The 19,902-nt window shown below is 39.7% G+C and overlaps 1 protein-coding gene across 5 annotated transcripts in view; it reads right to left on the bottom strand.

Moving 5' to 3' along the window:
* Window positions 1–19,902, bottom strand: part of arap2 (ArfGAP with RhoGAP domain, ankyrin repeat and PH domain 2) — a 140,036-nt gene that overhangs the window by 78,974 nt on the left and 41,160 nt on the right. For all 5 annotated transcript variants that reach the window (XR_013288322.1, XM_077544099.1, XM_077544098.1 and 2 more), the window contains 4 exons: window positions 17,144–17,229; window positions 16,540–16,722; window positions 10,204–10,378; window positions 5,888–6,013 (listed from right to left, as the gene is read on the bottom strand). Coding sequence is in view for 4 of the 5 variants with exons in the window: in XM_077544099.1 (XP_077400225.1) it covers window positions 5,888–6,013; window positions 10,204–10,378; window positions 16,540–16,722; window positions 17,144–17,229 (570 nt within the window). In the remaining variant the exon portion in view is untranslated. The remainder of the gene's footprint in view (window positions 1–5,887; window positions 6,014–10,203; window positions 10,379–16,539; window positions 16,723–17,143; window positions 17,230–19,902) is intronic.

Raw genomic sequence — 19,902 nt, 5'->3', positions numbered from 1 at the left:
GCTCTATGCAGCCCCACTAGTTGTGTTATCCGGATTTTTATTTTATTATGGGACTGCTGGAAGCAGCACATATTACTCTCCACCCTAGAAAATCCCCAGATTTTTCCGCAAAAATGCGGCCCGTACCGTAGATCGCACCGGGACAAATGAGGTATCAAACGATGCGGCGCAATCTGACTCGGTGCGGCATTACTTTTCTAGGAATTCCGAGTTACCATGGCAACGCAATTCCCAAAAAACTCCCAAAAAACTCCCAAAAGAAATGAATGGAGAAAGGGGGGACAAATTACAGATCAAGCACCTTTTTCCAAGACACGCTGCGCGCGCATACGTTGTCCGACCGATATGAATTTTAGCTCATTTTGTAGCAATTTTTCCCATCTTTAGCTCAGTGTCAAAATTTATTTTAAGGAATGAAAGCTCTCCCCCCTGTGCGGCTTCAAAGACAGTGAGTGAAATAGCCTTCTATTACACTCTGTGGAGCAATTCGGCTTTGAGTGGCGGGAACCAAAAAAATATATTTCCAAAAGTCAAAAGTTTCACTTCAACTCGTCACCATGGCCACAATCTTTGCTCACTAGACATCAAATTCTCACATTTTGTAGTGACAAGTCTCTTCTTTTAGACAAACTAACTTTTATTTGGCTAAGGTGTCATTTAGTACCTTTATTTTCACTTTAAGCGAGGAGAAGTCGGACGAACTCGCCTATCTTTTCCATGTTAAATTCGCCTCCTTTTTCCTCTTCATTTTGGATAAATCATAAGTTTTCAACCTGCTCTCATTTGGTCATTTTTCATCCGATTAAAAAAGTGAGAACATGCTCGCGTTCCCCAAACCCTTGCCGTTCTAACGAGCCATTTCTTGAATCTGCATCTTGAACCGTTAAGTCGTGAGAGGCTTTTGTTCGAGGTGTGCGTCTCTCATACAATATCAATGGAATGTGGGTGCGTGACGTCTCCAAGTCAAATGTGTGTGCGTGAAAAGTGCATTTTTCTTAAAGGGACAGTGAGATACTTTTAGTTGATGTTGATTATGGTTAACTTCCACATTTCTTGACCGATTCCAGTCGTTTAAATTTTAAACTGTTCAGCTCATTTACAAGAGTGTCCCATTCAAAATTTCCACGGGAATTTTTCTAGTTTTATTTTATTTTATTCTTCAAAAAACACCGTATAATTTTCAACTTGCCTCAAAAATTCCCGCCTTCCAGGCTATTTATCGTCTGACATATTACTTACAGTATTGGCACAATTTAACGTTAAATATTAACTTTTCCCCATTCATTTTCAATGCTACTGACTTTTTTTTATTATTTCACTATTGATACTTTGTAATTGTCACATAATTTATCTTTCAATTTACTTCATAAGCATTCAGCTTAGCATTTAGCTTTTAGCATTCCCGCGCAATTTCTGCAGAAATTTCATTTAGTCTTGTCTAAATACGGTATTTTTGGTTAATATTGTGTTAGTGGAATATGAGTTAAGCGGCAAAATCCAGCAGTTTTTGTCAATATCGGAAGGCGGCCATTTTGTAAAAATGACATCACAGTTGCTCAGCTCTCAGGTAACAACCAATCACAGCTCAGCTTCAGAAAACAGGTGAGCTGTGACTCATGTATAAAACTTTTTTTCCTTAAATATAAACAATTGTTTAACATTTTTCCTTTTAACTCTGCGACTTTAATCCAAAAAAATATAAAAATCATTTTGTGACCGTTTCCCCCTCCCCCCCCCCTTTGCATCAAAATAAGTAAAACAGTGACACGGCTACTCACTGTGGGGCTTTTAAGAGGAAAAAAAAGTCTGCTCTTGAAAAATAAAACGATAATAGCATCCGCTAAAGAGTCATCATCTCGAGACGCGTCCAGCCGAGCAGCACGGAGAACAGGAGTGCCATATTTAAAGCCGCCGCCGATGACGACGCGCTCCGCTGGAAACGTGTCCCCGGATTTTTGCGCTTTTACCGAAAATGTCACGCTCATTTTTTTTTTGCTCGGGAGGACGTCTCTTAAGTGCTCGTCCTGCGCTCATTTTGACTTTGCTCCCTCTGTCCCCATTCTAATAACCAAATTTGTAATAATCACGAGTCTCCCGCCGTCGTCGTCTTAAGAGGCGCGCTTGATTTCCCAACAGCTCTGCCTCGTCTTATTAAGGACTTTAAATTATGTATGAATTTGCGTGTTGGCAAGCGGAAGGAGAGGTTGGTAAATGCGGGGACGAAAAATTGCCAGGTGTGCACATAACAATAATCAGGCCAACTACAGTATGAGCATCTTCCGGCCCGATTATTGGAGCTATAATTGGCTAAATGTGTAAGATTATACTGTGAGACATATTAACTCATGCACTGCTATTGACGGCTATAGACGTCAAAAATTCATTTGAACTATTTCTATTAGTTTAACATTTTTTTCTACTTTTCTTAACAAGAGTATGAAAACCTAGAAAAAAATGTATTGTAAATTTAGAACAGATTTAACATGTGATTATTCATGAGCTAACTATTGAAGTCATGCAATTAATTAGCATTAAAAAATGTAATCGTCTGACGCCTCTAATTCCTTTCAATAATATTTTCTTTTTTGTTTAATTATTAATTTTATTATAATTTTATATCTGTTCTAAAATTTGTTCCCAGATTTTCACACTCTTGTTAACAAAAGTGGAAAAAAAACTAATAGAAATAGTTCAAATGAATTTTTGACGTCTATAGCTGTCAATGGGAGTGAATGAGTTAAGAGTGATTCCGAAAAACATTGTGGCCACAAATTGTATACAGTATACTAAACCCGTACAATACTTACGATTGCAAATGGAGAAGCTCCTGGTTGTGTTGACAAAGCCACTACAAAACCATTCAGCAAAATAATACTGGCGAGGAGATGAATTTACAAGCAGTTAGCTTAGCTTCTTCTTCTTCTTGATTTCTTCTTCTTCTACTACTACTCTTTTTTTCTTCTGGTAATCCAAATGCCCAGTGGCACCCCGTTGCCCCCCACAGGTCAGTATTGGTACTACATCAGGCATTGTTCGTCACGTGAGGGTTCACTCAATCAATTAAGATTAAAAATAGGTATATAGTATTAAACTAGCCGTTAAATTGGCATCAAAAAGTGATTTTATTCTTCCTCGCTATCATGGGATTTCAGTGGCTTTGTACAACAGCACAATAGTGGGAACAATAGCACCTGATTTGCAATCAAGCAGCTGTTCCCTCTTCCATCCAACAAAGACCCCCATGGCCGATGCACTCTCCACGGGGGTCCCCCCCGACTAAACCACCGGAGATGAAATCTGCGTTTTTGCTCGCCTCCGAAATGGGCCAATTAGCGCGAGAGAAGCCAGGAGGCACCTGTTGGAATTTTGACAACGAGGAACATCTATTCGGGCTCATCTCCAACTTTGTGACATTCAATAAATGCTTAAGTGCGCAAAATGAGCCGGCTGATGAGACTAATCAACACAATCAATACGGCCATTACACCCCGCCCGTTGTTCATCAACATTTAAGAATAAAAACTGTTAACCGCCAAGTTTGCCGTTCAACCGGGCCCAAACGGAACCAGAATTGACCGGCGCCAACTTCACGTCAGAGCTCATTAGCAAAACAGACGGCACCAAACGCCACTCCGTAACCTCCCCCCCCCCCCACCCCTCCCTATCCTGCTGCCAATCATCTGCCTATTTCGTTATCAGTGATGAAGACATCGGCGAGACAGCTCGTCAGCTTGAAATGAAATTTGAGACAATGAAGGGATTGTGAGTCCAAAACAAATTACAGCCTACAAAAAAACAATACTATTACATTGGTACCTTGAATGAATTTAAATGTCCTTAATCAAAACAAGGCAACAATTATTTTTTTTATTTTTTAATATCAGGGATTAAAAATAAAAAAGGGCCACAGAAAGTGTGTTGATGTGATTTTATTTTGAAGGCCTACATTTTGAAAGGATGTGTTTTACGCCGATGTCGCCCAAGCTTGGCTGAGTTTTGCCGAGCAGGCCGGGAGCGATATTGTTGCCTTGAGTTGATATTAAAAGCTTGAATTATGGAATACAACTTTGATCTTGGAGTGTTGGTGCCGAAATCAACCAACTAAGTAAGAAATGTTGCCAACCATGGCACATACACACCAGTGGTTCGGTGAGTCAGTCTCAGGGGTTCGGGGTCACGACACAGACCCGACGGTATGAAATGTGATTTCTTCCTTATTGTAATTCGAGCACACACACACACACACAAAAAAAAAAAAGTGTTCGGACAAATATGTGAAATAGGAATTCACATCTATAAAGGAATTCATGGTGGGTGGTGTCTGGTCGGTGCTGGATTTCACTTTCCTTTCTTTTCTTTGATCCTTCCTCGGGTCTCCTGACGGCCTCACGACTCTGGCTGGAAGTGTTCGGTTTAGGCGAACGGTATGGGATTTTTTTAATAGGTTTTAGGTGAACTAATGAATACACACACACTCGCACGCACGCACATACACATACAAAAAAGGAAAAAAAAGAGAGCAATGATAATGACATGTTAAATCGGTAAAAATTACCGAATGAACAATACTGAGCTCTCCAGAAAAAAAAAAAAAAAGGAATTCATGGTGTTCCACAGGGTTCAATTCTGGGGCCTCTGCTGTTTTCATTGTATACACTGCCCCTGGGGCAACACGTCCTTAAGATGCATGGAGATAGGGAATACAACCCTTTCTGACTTCAAGGTGAAAAAAGCCAGATTCGAGGAAAAGGCTACTCTCCCTCTTTATTTTGTTCACCAGTAAAAAAATAAAAATAAAAATAATAAATTTAATGCGCGAAGGAAACTGGTGGGGCTCAATACCTGCAACAAAGTTAAAAACCACTGATGTACTAAATGCATCTTCCCTAAAAGACACCTCACCCCCCCGCCCCCCTTAACCAAGCAACTCCCACCAACGCAGAAGCCCTCCATCCCCGACAGCAACATCCAAGACGGCTCCCTCTCCCAATTACGCACAAGCCCCAGGGACACTCCAGCTGTTTGGAAAAGGTGCGACCACTGTGGAGCAGGAGGTGCAGAGGCTGAGGGAGCTGCAAGTCAAGTGGAGTCTGGTTCCCAGTTTTAACTACCTAAGAAAAGTTTCACAAGTACTGTAACCTTTTTCAGGTCAAGCACTCTTTTCATGGGTTTTTGGCAGTACACAGGCAAATCCGAATTTAGAGTTTTTCTGTGGGAGAAAGCCAAAATGGTTCTTTTGAGTGTTTAAGGTTGCCAATCTCTGCTCTATAGCGTCGATTTTTACTTATCACATAAGTCTACAACGTAGGGTTGAACGTTTTTTTTTTTCCTGGAGAGCTCAGTATTGTTCATTCGGTAATTTTACCGATTTGACATGTCATCATCATTGCTCTCTCTTTTTTTTTTTTTTTTCTATGTGGGTGATTATGTGTGCGTGTATTCATTAGTTCACCTAAAACCTATTAAAAAAATCCCATACCGTTCACCTAAACCGAACACTTCCAGCCAGAGTCGTGAGGCCGTCAGGAAACCCGAGGAAGGACCAAAGGAAAGAGGAAAAAGGGGTGAACGGTTTTGAAAACAATTGCGATTTAATACGCGAGATCAGATTTATTAATAATAATAATAATAATAATAATGGCCATCTAAGGGCATCGCCAGCTCCTGTTTAGGTCCCGGAGGACGCTCATTGATTGTTGTGACCCGAGTGTTTGGCGCGGGGATTAAACGATTGCGAGTTTGACAGCTGACGGGCTGACACTGATTGATCGATGAGTTCTTAACTGGAGCCGACCCCTGACTAACGCGCACTTGATCGGCGAGGCCTTGCCAGCGGATTGATGAGACTCGTCGGCCCGCCCCGGCGACGCGGCACGCGGCCACTCACCGTCTCCTCGCCGACGATCCGGCGCTGTCCTGCCGTGGCCCGGCGAGATGTAGAGGAAACCGTCCAGGAAGGGAGACGCCTCGGATGGGGATGTGTTGTCTGACCGCGGATCAAGTCTGGGGAAATCTGTTAGGTGAGTAGATTACGATGAGTAATGCGTTATTGATCCTTGAGGATATTTACATATAAACACACGCAGAAATAAACATTCAGCCGGTAGTGAAAGGTATGTAGCTGGATGAGTGTTTGTAAATACGTGCCGGGATATCGCTTTATAAGCGGTTGTTAAAAATACATGGTAAGACAACCTTGAAAAAAAAATGGCTTATTAAATCACAGTCACAATATTCAGGCAAAAAAGTCGCAAAATCATTCAACCCAATCCCATGTATTGTAGCACACGTAATCTGGTCATAAATCCGTGCACTTCTTCCCAAACATTCATGTTAGGGGAATGTAAATAAGTCAGCGTATGTGCTGTAACAAGCTTCCCTTGTGTGAGTCTTCCAAACAGCCCCCGCGGGCCACTAAAGCTGGCCTCGCTTTAGATGGGACTGTGATGTCTGTGGGGGCGTCGGTGGAAGAGTCTGGCCTCCGCTGATTGGCTGCGTCCCCAGTGAAGGCAGGGTGACATGATGGAGTGCTCAATTAGCCATCTGGTCGCCCCTGGCAACCGCCGCAAAGTGCTCGCCCGCGAGCGGCGGACAGCGGGGCGATGAAGACGCCGCACAAGAATCGGGCCACACATAATAAATGTCGCTATAATTGGCTACATGTGTAAGGCAGGGTGAGTTGTAATGATAACATAGAAGGCGACTTTCGGTGGGGGGAAAAGACCCTCCAACAGTAGTGGGACCAATCTGACTTGAAAACAAAACCATACAGAGGCACAAAAAAAAAAAAAAGGAGGCTGTACTTTTTACAGTATTATCCAAATGGATGCATTTTTAATGTTCAGAGAGTAAGAGTAAGGTGCCACGAAAAATATTTGTTGTGGGAATGTTGAATCAAAAAATCGATTCTCATAAGAATCGCGATTCTCATTCAGTACGATTCAGAATCAATTTGAAATGTCCCAAAATCGATTTTATTTAAATTATTTTATACTGTCTTCCCTTTGTTTGTGTGCGCCTTTATTGGGAGCGCTGTTCATGTTGTACCCGATTTGGCCACTTAGGGGCAGTGTGTTTCCATGCGGTCTGATACACTGTTAAGTTGTAGCCACTTTAAAGAGTAGAAGGAAAAAGTCACGATTTTTCCCGATTTTTTTTTTGCAGCGTGGAGCTGTTCTTTTGCGTGATAAACGTGCCGTGAGTAGCGCGCTAATTAGCATTAGCGAGTCAGACTGGAGTTGATCATTACAATTTCTTGAACATCTGTAAATTGAAGCAAAAATCATTGTCAATCAAACCATTTTGAATCAAAAATCGCTCTCAATCGAAAATCGATTTTGAATCGAATCGCACACCCCAAAAATCGGAATCGAGTCGAATCGTGAGACATTCAAAGATTACCCCCCCACACTTAACTCTTTGACTGCCAGACGTTTTCAGAAAAGGGATGCCATGGGTGCCAGCCGATTTAAGCATTTTTGACTGATCTTTCAAGGTCCACAGAAAATTATGTGTTTGGACTATGGAAACACACATACTACCAAATGAAGGATTGGACTCTCATCTTTCATCATAAAAAAAAGTTTGTTTCTACCTTATTCCGTTTTTCAGTAATCAACAATAAAAAATGGTTAATTTCACCTTTGTTTTGAAAAAACGTATTTTAACGTCTTTGGCAGTCTTCCATAGGATTTTACTAAACGTTATTTAACGTTTTTGGCAGTCAAAGAGTTAACAGCAGTTATTGAGATTTTTTTTCTCCTCACTTTTTTGCCGAGAAACAACTTCCATTTATTTACACTTGTCAAATTTCAACTTGCTTCAAAAATTCACTCCTATTTAAAATAATTAATTCGCTATTACCCATGAATTTGAACAAGTCAATTTAGCTCAGTGCTTAGAGCAATTGTCTCCCACCACGGAAGAACCTGGGTTCAAAACCCCGCTTGGACCACATTTTAGTACATTCGATGGTTCGATACCAACTGACTATCATATCAGGAAATGGATTATAATTTCTTTTTTTATTCATGTCATTTAACCACAATTTTAAAAATTTTAATTTTCACCCTGTTTATCTTTCAATTTACTTCATAATCACATGCATTCAAATTTTAGCATTCAGCTAATAGCGTTCAGCATTCCCACGCAATTTCTGGAAAAATTGCACTTTGCCTAGTTTACAATATTTCCTCTCCATTAAAGGAAGCCACTCACTATTAATGTCACCACTTACGAGACAAGCAATGACAACTCCAAAGACGGACTTTCACGCCACATCCTTGCGCGCTCCCAGATTATTTTTGTCTCACCCTCCGAGCGCCGCGCAGTCTGTCAACAGCTATCACTGTGTTTTCCGTGCCGATATTAACGACGGCGCGGCGACGTGGTCACACGTTTGCCGTGCCAAAATAGATCTGCCGGATGGGCTCTTGAGGTCGCGTATGAAACATCTTCGTTTTGCACCTCGCCTGACTATCTTCTTATTTTTTTAATCTGAACCTTTGTTTGTTTGTTTGTTTGTTTTCAGGTCCAGTTGAAAATAAACAGATGAAGCTGAAAATATACAAGGAAGCCACCCCGGAGGTTTTCAAAATACAACTTCATGCCTTTTGCCTTTAAGCGGGATGTGGATATGCAAATGAACACACTACAATATCCCAAGGTGCTCCGGGGCGAGCAGGTGTAGGTGCGAGAACGAGGCCCGTGGGGGGGTTGGGCTACAAATGAGCCACAGCACTGGGACGTGAAGGTACAGAGGCTCCACATGGAGGCGGCTGACAGTTCTGTTTGCCGCAATATTGAGGTAGTTTGGTGAGTACATAGACTGGTAGAGAATTTAGTGACAATGTATTTTAATATCATTAATAACTAGAAAATGCCATTTCTGGAGTAATTGCATTTGAATGCTGAAATGGCTGAATGCTAGTTCAAGTGGAAGTCAACCTTAAACATTTCTGGACAATATGTGACCTCACTAACATGACATTTTGATTAACATTACATTTGTGGGGCGGCCATTTTGCCACTTGCTGTCGACTGAAGATGACATCACAGTTGTTCAGGGCTCAGGCAACGTCCAATCACAGCTGACCTGTTTTCTGAAGCTGAGCTGTGGTTGGTTGTTACCTGTGACCTGCGCAACATTGATGTCATCTTCAGTAGACAGCAAGTAGCAAAATGGCCGCCCCCTGAGATGGATAAAAACGGGCTGCATTTTGCTGCTTAACTCACATTCCACTAACACAATATCAACCAGAATATCTTATTTAGACCGGTGGGGCTGCATAGAACATATTGTCCCAAAAATTTGGGGGGTTGACTTCCCCTTTAAAAATGTGAAATGATATGGAATGTTAGTGAAATATATGGAATACTGTGGAATGATATAGAAAGTGAAAAATTTGTTACATCAATGTGGAATGATAAAAATGTTATTGAATGATGTGGAATGGTATTGAATGATATAGAATCATTTTAATTAACTCATTCACTGCCATAAATTCTTTAAAAATTAGGGGGGGACAGGCGATTAATTTTTTTTAATTGTAATTAAACACATGACTTCACTAGTTAATTCACAATTAATCACAAATTTTATATCTGTTCTAAATGTAGAAAAAAAATTATAGGTTTTCATATTCTTGTTAACAAAAGTGGGAAGAAAATGTTAAATTAATACAAATAGTTCAAATGAATTTTTGACGTCTATAGCCGTCAATGGCAGTGAATGAATAAAAAAAAGGAAAAGATTATTAAAAATTTGGGGCGTCAGGCAATTAAAATTTGTAATTGTAATTAATCGTATGAACTCCCGATTAATCACAAATTTTATATCTGTTCTAAATGTACAAAAAAAATTATAGGTTTTCATATTCTTGTTAACAAAAGTGGGAAGAAAATGTTAAATTAATACAAATAGTTCAAATGAATTTTTGACGTCTATAGCCGTCAATGGCAGTGAATGAATAAAAAAAAAGAAAAGATTATTAAAAATTTGGGGCATCAGGCGATTAAAATTTGTAATTGTAATTAATCGTATGAACTCACGATTAATCACAAATTTTATATCTGTTCTAAATGTACAAAAAAAAATAGGTTTTCATACTACAAATTAATTTTTGACGTCTATAGCCGTCGATGGCAGTGTATGAGTTAACAGTATACAGTGAGGGGTAATACTGACAACATTTCTTTTTTTACCCAATAGCTTGTTCTGATGCAGGAACTCCATCTGCAGCCTTTGGCCGGCGCGTTGGGCCAGGAGGTACGGCGTGGAGCAGGTCGGGTCCCCGGTGGCGCACATAACATCTGCCCCGCTGAAAACCAGCTCCATGGTCCGCAGCACATCGGGCAACACCACGGCGGCACACAGTGCCTGGACGCACATAAATCGAGACATGCCAGTGGTGGACTCCTTCCATCCATCCACCTCCTCCCCCAGGGACGGCCCCGTTTTAAACCTCCTTAATAATGGATGGCAACGATAACACTCGGTCATTTTTTGACACAAATCAAATTCATGCCGCTCTGTGGATTTGTGGTCGCAAAACTAATTCACGCATGTCCGCTTGTCATTTTGGGATCAACTCATTAAAGTGTGACTAAATAAATTCCCATTTCTTTGTGTCTTCAGAGTTGAATTCATACATTGAACCAGTTGGGGGAGGGGGGGGGGGGGGATCCCAAAATAATGGGAATATGTGTGGTCTGATGAGACAACGTTTTGCAATAATTTAGCTTGGTGTCAATTTTTAGATGACAAAACTCTGGAATTTTAAAATGGTGTGTAGACTTTTTATATCCAGTTGAGGGTGCAAGATTTCAAGCTTGACTTTGTGCCAGGCTGACCGAGGACAATTGAAAAAAAAAAAAAGTCACACATTGGACCGTACCAAAATCACCCTAAAATAACGGGAATATGTGTGGTCTGATGAGACAACGTTTTGCAATAATTTGTCTTGGTGTCTTTTTTTTAGATTATAAAACTGGAATTTTAAAAGGGTGTGTACACTTTTTATATCCGCTTGAGGGTGCAAGATTTCAAGCTTGACTTTGCGCCAGGCTGACCGAGGACAATTGAACCAGCTGGGGGGGAATCCAAAACAGGCTTTCCAAAAAGTCGCACATCGAACCGTACCAAAATCACCCTAAAATAATGGGAATATGTGTGGTCTGATGAGACAACGTTTTGCAATAATTTATCTTGGTGTCTTTTTTTAGATTATAAAACTGGAATTTTAAAAGGGTGTGTAGACTTTTTATATCCACTTAAGGGTGCAAGATCACCCTAAAATAACGGGAATATGTGTGGTCTGATGAGACAACGTTTTGCAATAATTTATCTTGGTGTCTTTTTTTAGATTATAAAACTGGAATTTTAAAAGGGTGTGTAGACTTTTTATATCCACTTAAGGGTGCAAGATCACCCTAAAATAACGGGAATATGTGTGGTCTGATGAGACAACGTTTTGCAATAATTTATCTTGGTGTCTTTTTTTAGATTATAAAACTGGAATTTTAAAAGGGTGTGTAGACTTTTTATATCCACTTAAGGGTGCAAGATTTCAAGCTTGACTTTGCGCCAGGCTGACCGAGGACAATTGAACCAGCTGGGGGGAGGGGGAATCCAAAACGGGCTTTCCAAAAAGTCACACATCGGACCGTACCAAAATCACCCTAAAATAATGGGAATATGTGTGGTCTGATGAGACAACGTTTTGCAATAATTTATCTTGGTGTCTTTTTTTAGATTATAAAACTGGAATTTTAAAAAGGTGTGTAGACTTTTTATATCCACTTAAGGGTGCAAGATCACCCTAAAATAACGGGAATATGTGTGGTCTGATGAGACAACGTTTTGCAATAATTTATCTTGGTGTCTTTTTTAGATTATAAAATTGGAATTTTAAAAGGGTGTGTAGACTTTTTATATCCACTTAAGGGTGCAAGATTTCAAGCTTGACTTTGCGCCAGGCTGACCGAGGACAATTGAACCAGCTGGGGGGGCAAAAATCCAAAACGATCTTTCCAAAAAGTCGCACATCGGACCGTACCAAAATCACCCTAAAATAATGGGATAATGTGTGGTCTGATGAGACAAAGTTTTCCAATAATTTATCTTGGTGTCTTTTTTTAGATTAAAAAACTGGAATTTTAAAAGGGTGTGTAGACTTTTTATATACAGTTGAGGGTGCAAGATTTTTTGGTGTCTTTTTTTAGATTATAAAACTCTAGAATTTTAAAAGGGTGTGTAGACCTTTTATATCCAGTTGAGGGTGCAAGATTTCAAGCTTGACTTTGTGCCAGACTGACCGAGGACAATTGAACCAGCTGGGGGGAGGGGGAATCCACAACGGGCTTTCCAAAAAGTCGCACATCGGACCGCACCAAAATCACCCTAAAATAACGGGATAATGTGTGGTCTGATGAGACAAAGTTTTACAATAATTTATCTTGGTGTCTTTTTTTAGATTATAAAACTGGAATTTTAAAAGGGTGTGTAGACTTTTTATATACAGTTGAGGGTGCAAGATTTTTTGGTGTCTTTTTTTAGATTATAAAACTCTGTAATTTTAAAAGGGTGTGTAGACTTTTTATATCCAGTTGAGGGTGCAAGATTTCAAGCTTGACTTTGTGCCAGACTGACCGAGGACAAAGGGTCGATAAAACGGCGCCGCAAGACCACATAAAAGTTTAAGATGAAGTTCTGCTCGCTGATCTCAAAAGAGAAGTTAAAATAAGATCACATTTTAATACTTCCTACGCGAGTCATTAAATCGCTAATCTTTTTTGGGGGGGGGGAAATAAGGAGCGGGGACTATAATGACGACGAGCAGGACAAATGGGCCGCATTAAATATAATGAAACAATTTCACAAAGCGGGGAGGTGGGACCACAGGTGGAATAACGGCAATACTCAATGTACAGATGGACTTCTTGTGTTTGGTGCTGCATCCATGAGTTAAAATTCCATTTAGATTAAGGCTGTAAAGAAGTGTGGAAAGAGCGAAGCGCTGTGAATACTTTCCAGAAATGATTTTTCTGCCACTTGCCACCTGCAAACGTTGAACTACGCTATACTGCGCCTGACAGGCTAAAACTAAAGAAAAAATACATTCTTTTGTCTCATGTAATTGTTTTTTCCAGTCAGACAAACTTTTATAAACACAAAGTGTTCGAGAGCGCTTTGTTAAAAGGGTTCACCTGTCACAGCGACGAGAATAAAGGCGGGATAAAAGCGGGCCGAGGATGCGCTGTGACCGAGGAAAACGTTCCCCGCCGCATCCGTCTCTTCCCATCAATCCGCTCCATTGATGTGACATTGTGGACGATGACCCGCGACAAAGTGGATCCGCCTGGCGGACGCGCGGAATCTCAACGAGCAACCTTTTCCCTTTCATCCCGGTTGGCCGGCAAGTAAGGAAGCGGCATCGACCGGCGCCGGAGTACAAAGGGCTTATTGATAAAACACCTGAAATAATGACAAAGAACTTGCAAAAGGTTAAAAAAAAAAAAAAAGTTAGCTGAAGAATGCTTTAGAAAAATAATATAGGGAAATTGCGATTTTTTTTTCCTCAATATTGTGATTTAATAAGTGATTACTTTTTCAAGGTCCTCTTCCCATGTATATTTTTAACAAACACAATGAATCAATTAATTTATATTAATGAACAATAATATATTAAACAATAAACAATTTATTTATTTATTTAGTCAAATTTTGTTTTTTATTGACCTTCTTCATTGGCTTGGTTAAGTTTATGCTTAACTAACTATAAATTAATATAAAGTATTATTAACTAATTTGCTTCCAAAAACGTATAGATATGTTTTAAGTGTCCCAAAGACGTATTTATACGCGTTTTGATGTTACGCAGCCTCTCAACTGCACAAAACGGTTGAAACAATGGTAGGCAGGTGGCAGCAGAGTATAAGAGATCAACCAGGGCCATGTTGAAAACCACAGTTCTAGGCAGATTTGTGAATAATGATGAAATTTAGCTATATTCTAATGCTAATTTCTGCAAAACGGAAACAGATAGAAATATAGTTTTTTTTCCCCGATGAAAGAAGAGACTCTAATCTTTCTTTTGTTAAGTTCCATGTTTTTATAGCAATAGAACACAACATTCTGTGGGCCTTGCAAAATCAGTCAAAATCCAGTAAAACAGCCGGGAGCGAAGGGGATTGCTTCAGTGAAAATGTGAAAATGGCTGGGAGTGAATGAGTTAATATAATACTTCAATTAGAGCTGTCAACTTACTGAACAATTGAACATTTTCCTCATTATTTATTTCTTTTTGAGGGGGAAGCCAGCTCCTGTTTTTTGTGGAAAATGCGCATTTATTGGCTCATTCAAAAAAAATTTTTTCAATGCAATTATAATGGCCGTCATTTAGACACTATGCCAGTTCCTACAACCCCCCGTAACTAGGGGATCCACAGTCTAACTACAACATTAATGCTAGTTTCATTAGCCTGTCTATAGCATTTTGCATTGCTATTTACCATTAAGATAGCAGACAAAATTTTGTAAGACAAAAAAAGACTCTAAAGCACAATTTCAACTTCATTCGTTTCTCACACATGGCAAAAAAAAATAAAACTAATTGCCAAGTGGCTACTGGTTATCCCAAAATACTCGCGAGGTATCACTGTACATACAAGTGTGCGTTTCCGGCACAGGAATTGTCACAACACACCTCAAGGGTCAGATTGTGCATCTGACGCTGCTCGGTCTTATTCTGTAGCATCTCTGCAAAATGACCTTCTGTGTCATAGCAATTACTGCAGTCACTGGTGGGATTTGTGTGTGTGCGTGCGTGTGTGATGATATAAGGAGGTCCTTTGACACTCTTGTCTAGGTCACGCGGCCTGCCGAGACTCGGCGGAGGTCACCGGGATATGAGCTTCTAATGGGGACCGTGGGAATAGGAGAGGAAGCGGGAGAAACAAGAGGTCTGAAACTGAAATTTGGAAACAAAAGGCTTTGCTGAGTTCCAACAATCCTGAGGATGGGCTTGCACTTTTTTTTTTTACTAGTAATAATCTACAATACAGTAAAGTATATAGGCAGGTCCAGACTTAAATTGCACTCATTTAGTGTAGTACCACATTTGGCCACAAAATACTAGGCAGCATTGAGCTCTACAGGAACACACGAAGCGTAATAGAAGACGATGTAGAATGAGAAGAAGAAGCTCAAAGTGCGCAATTCTTTAAATGTTTATATTATAATCATAACTTCAATGCTAATTTCCATTAGCCTGTCTATGTGTTTTGCATTCTATGCTAGCATTAAGCTAACAGACTTTTGTTGTGAAATAATGATGGATTAGCATTAAATTTTTTAGAAAAGTTTTTTTCACACATCACTCGTCCCTCACTACTTTTTCCGCTACTGTATTTTAATATTGGTTATGATGGTAGGACTTTGAGAAATATGTATTTGTTGAGGCTTGATGTAAAAAGTTTGAGAACCCCAGCCACAGATGAAGGAGGCAAGCGAATGTAATCAGACATACAGTAAATCACTTCCATTTATTTTTATTCTAAACTGACACTAGAAAGACTCACCTGCCATACACGCTGACCCCGCGGATGCATAAAAGTCTTTGGTGTAAGTCTTTGTACTCGACGAGAGTCCCCAAGGAGCGGGCTTTTGTGGAGCGCTAAATAGATATGACGCACAGCTAAGAAGAGACGTCCCATGAAATTAGCTTCGCTGGCAACGCTTACGCTGAGATTGATCTTTTACATACATTGGTTGTGATTTATTAACGTATGCTGTGATCTTTTGGGTCTGTTTTCAAGCGCTCGCAGTAGGGTCCTAATCTGTCAAGACCGGTTACAGACGGGTAGTCTTTTTTTCTTGTTGCCATTCGCCAGTGGGTGAGTCACTCACCTACTCCCGAATTTTATTTAGAGCATAGCTATTTGGAAAAACACACCAATATGCGCCTATTAGAAATTTTGGTGGGTTTTTTTTGTAAGGAAAATGTGGAAAAACACACCGATATGCGCCTATTAGAAATTTTAGTGTTTTTTTTTTTTTGTAAGGAAAGTGTGGAAAAACACACAGATATGCGGCTATTAGAAATTTTTGTGTTTTTTTTTTTGTAAGGACAGTGTGGAAAAACACACCGATATGCGCCTATTAGAAATTTTTGTGGGTTTTTTTTGTAAGGAAAGTGTGGAAAAACACACCGATATGCGCCTATTAGAAATTTTTGTGGTTTTTTTTTTTGTAAGGAAAGTGTGGAAAAACACACCGGTATGCGCCTATTAGAAATTTTTGTATTTTTTTTTTTGTAAGGAAAGAGTGGAAAAACACACCGATATGCGCCTCTTAGAAATTTATGTGTTTTTTTTTTGTTGTTGTAAGGAAAGTGTGGAAAAACACTGATATGCGCCTATTAGAATTTTTTTTTTTTTGTGTGTAAGTAAAGTGTAAGTGGAGCGATTCAATTTGGTTCAGTGGCATTGTGATCCGATTTCACTGATTGACTGCTCGTTGCGATTGGGAAAACACTTTACCTTGTTGAGCTCCTCCGAGTCGTGAAGGCCCTCGAAGACGCGGCGGTACTTCCTCTCCTGGTACTTTCTGCGGGTGAAATTGGCGCGCTGCTTGTCTGAAGCGCCGGCGCGAAGCTCTTCCTCCGGGGGGAGATGGGCGGCCCAAAAACTGTTGGCCTTCTGGTTCCCCACTTCCAAGAAGAGCTGAGCGGGTGAGGAACGTACCAGATGTGATAGTGCTCACAATTTGGCCAATTTCACATATCACTACTATTATTTTACACATTTTTGACCAAATTGTTGAAAATGGCTTTTTGACAATGTTAATGGTTGAACAATTATGCCGTCTTGGGGGTCTCCTGAAAAGTGATGATTTTGGAAGTAAAAAGATTCCACTCGATGTCAGTGATAAGCAACTCAATGATTTGGAAATTTATCTGGAAATCGGAACACTCATTCGGCGTGTTTTTCAACGGTTAGCTACATTAGCGATTTAGCGCCGTCAGCAAAATGGAACATGGTCATTTTCTTTGTCCTCGTAGAAAGACAATTTTTCACTGTATTCTGTCTTGATCTTAAAACGGAATCATTGTAGGCGTGGCGTGATTTTACTTCAACTTCATACCTCCACTAGCTCGTTGCTCCAAATGCTGCTGTCCAGCTTCAAGCTCCTCACTTTGGAGATGCTCGGGCCGAGCGAGCGGTGCTGTCCTGCCGGCGTGGAGAAGAAAGAGACACATTTAGTCCCCTCGGCGCTCCTTAATTGGAAATGAAGGGGCAGAACGAGGCGCCATTAATTGCTAATGAATCATGAGTAATTCATTGTGTTTGCTCGTCGGCCTGTTTATTCGGGTGAGGCTTCCGGGGTCGCTAGTGGCCGGAGAGAGAGCGAGCCACGTGAATAATACATGAGACGGGAAACGCGCGGCATGTGTGAATTATTGTCCTGCGAGCAACGGCGGCTGGCTGCAGATGGAAATTTGTCTCAAGTAGAGCAAGCCGCCTGGCGTGACACAAATTGGAGGCATCAAAAAAATACAACTTGCAGAGCAGATGCTGAATACGCCACTTGCGATAATTACAATACTAGTAGTAACCAAGCCCTGCTGCGAGTAGCAATAATTGACGCCCCCCCCTGTAAAAATGTTTATAAATGCCTATAGTAATTGTTTAAACTAGTGGTTCTACAACTTTTTACATAAAGTAAAAAAAAACAAAAAACTTAGCTTTCCAAATAGCACCATCATAACCAAAATTAACTCATTCACTGCCATAAATTCATTTAAAAAAAGATTATTAAAAATTTGGGGTGACAGGCAATACATTTTTTTTTAATCATAATTAATCGCATGACTTCACGAGTTAACTCACGATTAAGCACAAATTTTATATCTGTTCTAAATGTACAATAAAAAATGATTAGGTTTTCATATTCTTGTTAACAAAAGAGGGAAAAAATGTTAAACTAATAGAAATACCTGCCGTCAATGGCAGTGAATCAAGTGAGTAAAAAAAAAATTAAAAAAAAAAGATTATTAAAAATGATGGGCGACAGGCAAATTTTAATCAGAATTAATCGCATGACTTCACTAGTTAACTCACGATTAATCACAAATTTTATATCTGTTTTAAATGTACAATATTTCTTTACTAGGTTTTCATACTCTTGTTAACAAAAGTGGAGACAAAAAATGTTAAATAAAAATAGTTAAAATAAATTTTTGACGTTTATATCCATCAATGGCAGTGAATGAATAAAAAAAAGAAAGAAAACAAAATAAAAGATTATTAAAAATTAAGGGGGACAGGTGATTACAATTTGAATCGTAATTAATCGCATGACTTCACGAGTTAACTCACGATTAATAACAAATTTTATATCTGTTCTAAATGTACAACAAAAAAATTCTAGGTTTTCATACTCTTGAAAGTGGACAAAAAATGTTAAACTAATAGAAATAGTTCAAATGAATTTTTGACGTTTATAGCCGTCAATGGCAGTGAATGAGTTAAAATACAGCAGCATATTATTCCAAAAAGATATATTTATTTGAAGCGTATTTCGAGAAAAAAAAGTAAGCTAGACTCGAATATCGCGAATACATAATTTCTTTACAACGGCCAAAACGCTACTCAATTTGTGCACAACCCTAATATAAACATATACATATAATAACAACGATGTTTCGTTGGAACAACTCATTCCAATCCAGGACGCTAGCGCTTGCTGTTGAGCTAACAGAGACGGCGCGCGTGGCGGTGTGTACGATCCTCGCATCCTTGCCAAACGTCTTCATCTTTCCCCGGTGAACCACAACAGAACACAAAAAGGGCATTCCCATCACAGCAGCTCGCCCACAAAAAAGGCCAAGCTGCCACACATTTCACCCCCAATTAAAAAGTTTTCCAGCGACTCGGGTGACAGCACGCGAGGCTCCCCTTCCTCCTGTGGAATTGTCCTGCTCGCGCCATGCCGAATTAGTGCCATTTTGGTCTCACTGTATAAAAACAATAAAACATGTAGGGGAGGGGTGACGGAGGGAGAACTGGAGGTACCGAAAATAATTGTTTGTTGTGCTAAATATGGTATCAGGGTCATTCCAGAAATGGAAAGTTATAATAGCAGTATTCACCACTAGATGGCAAACATTGTTTAACTCATTCACTCACAGCCATTTTCACTGAAGCAACCCCCTTCGCTCCCGGCTGTTTTACTGGATTTTGACTGATTTTGCAAGGTCCACAGAATATTCTGTTCTATTGCTATGAAAACATGGAACCTACCAAAATAAAGATTTCAGTCTCTTCTTTCATCAGGAAAAATATATATTTTTTTTTCCTGATGAAAGTTTCGGTTTCGCAGCAATTAGCATTAGAATATAGCTAAGTTTCATCATTATTCACAAATCTGTTTAAAACTGCGGGTAAATGAGCTTTGTTGCAACATGGCCCTGGTTGATCTCTTATACTCTGCTGCCACCTGCTGGCCGTATTTGTAATAACTACCATTGCTTCAACCATTCTCTTCAGTTCAGAGGCTGTATCAAAGCCTTCTGTATGCTCTAGCATTTTTTATTTTATTTGTTTACATTAAAAAAACATATAAATACGTCTTTGGGAGTGTGGTAATATTTAAATTAAGAGACTGTACTTGGTAAAAATAGTGAGTTCCTCAAGAAGTCAGGACTAAAATAGGTCAATGAAATGGTGTCTCTCAGGTAAAACAGGAAGTAGATTACATGTTCACTAAATTTAAATGCAAACCTACCTGACAGTTGAACCGCTGACAGTTCGTTTGAAGTGCATGAGGAGTTTAAATTTGTGGCAAAAACATGGATTATATTTACAGATTAATAGTATTCCAAACGGATTTGGTGGGTTAAT

The sequence above is a fragment of the Vanacampus margaritifer genome, chromosome 15, assembly GCF_051991255.1.
Source record: "Vanacampus margaritifer isolate UIUO_Vmar chromosome 15, RoL_Vmar_1.0, whole genome shotgun sequence".
In the NCBI taxonomy this organism is placed as follows: Eukaryota; Metazoa; Chordata; class Actinopteri; order Syngnathiformes; family Syngnathidae; genus Vanacampus; species Vanacampus margaritifer.
The sequence above is the reverse complement of the archived record's forward strand: the minus strand, read 5'-3'. Positions and strand labels throughout refer to the sequence as shown.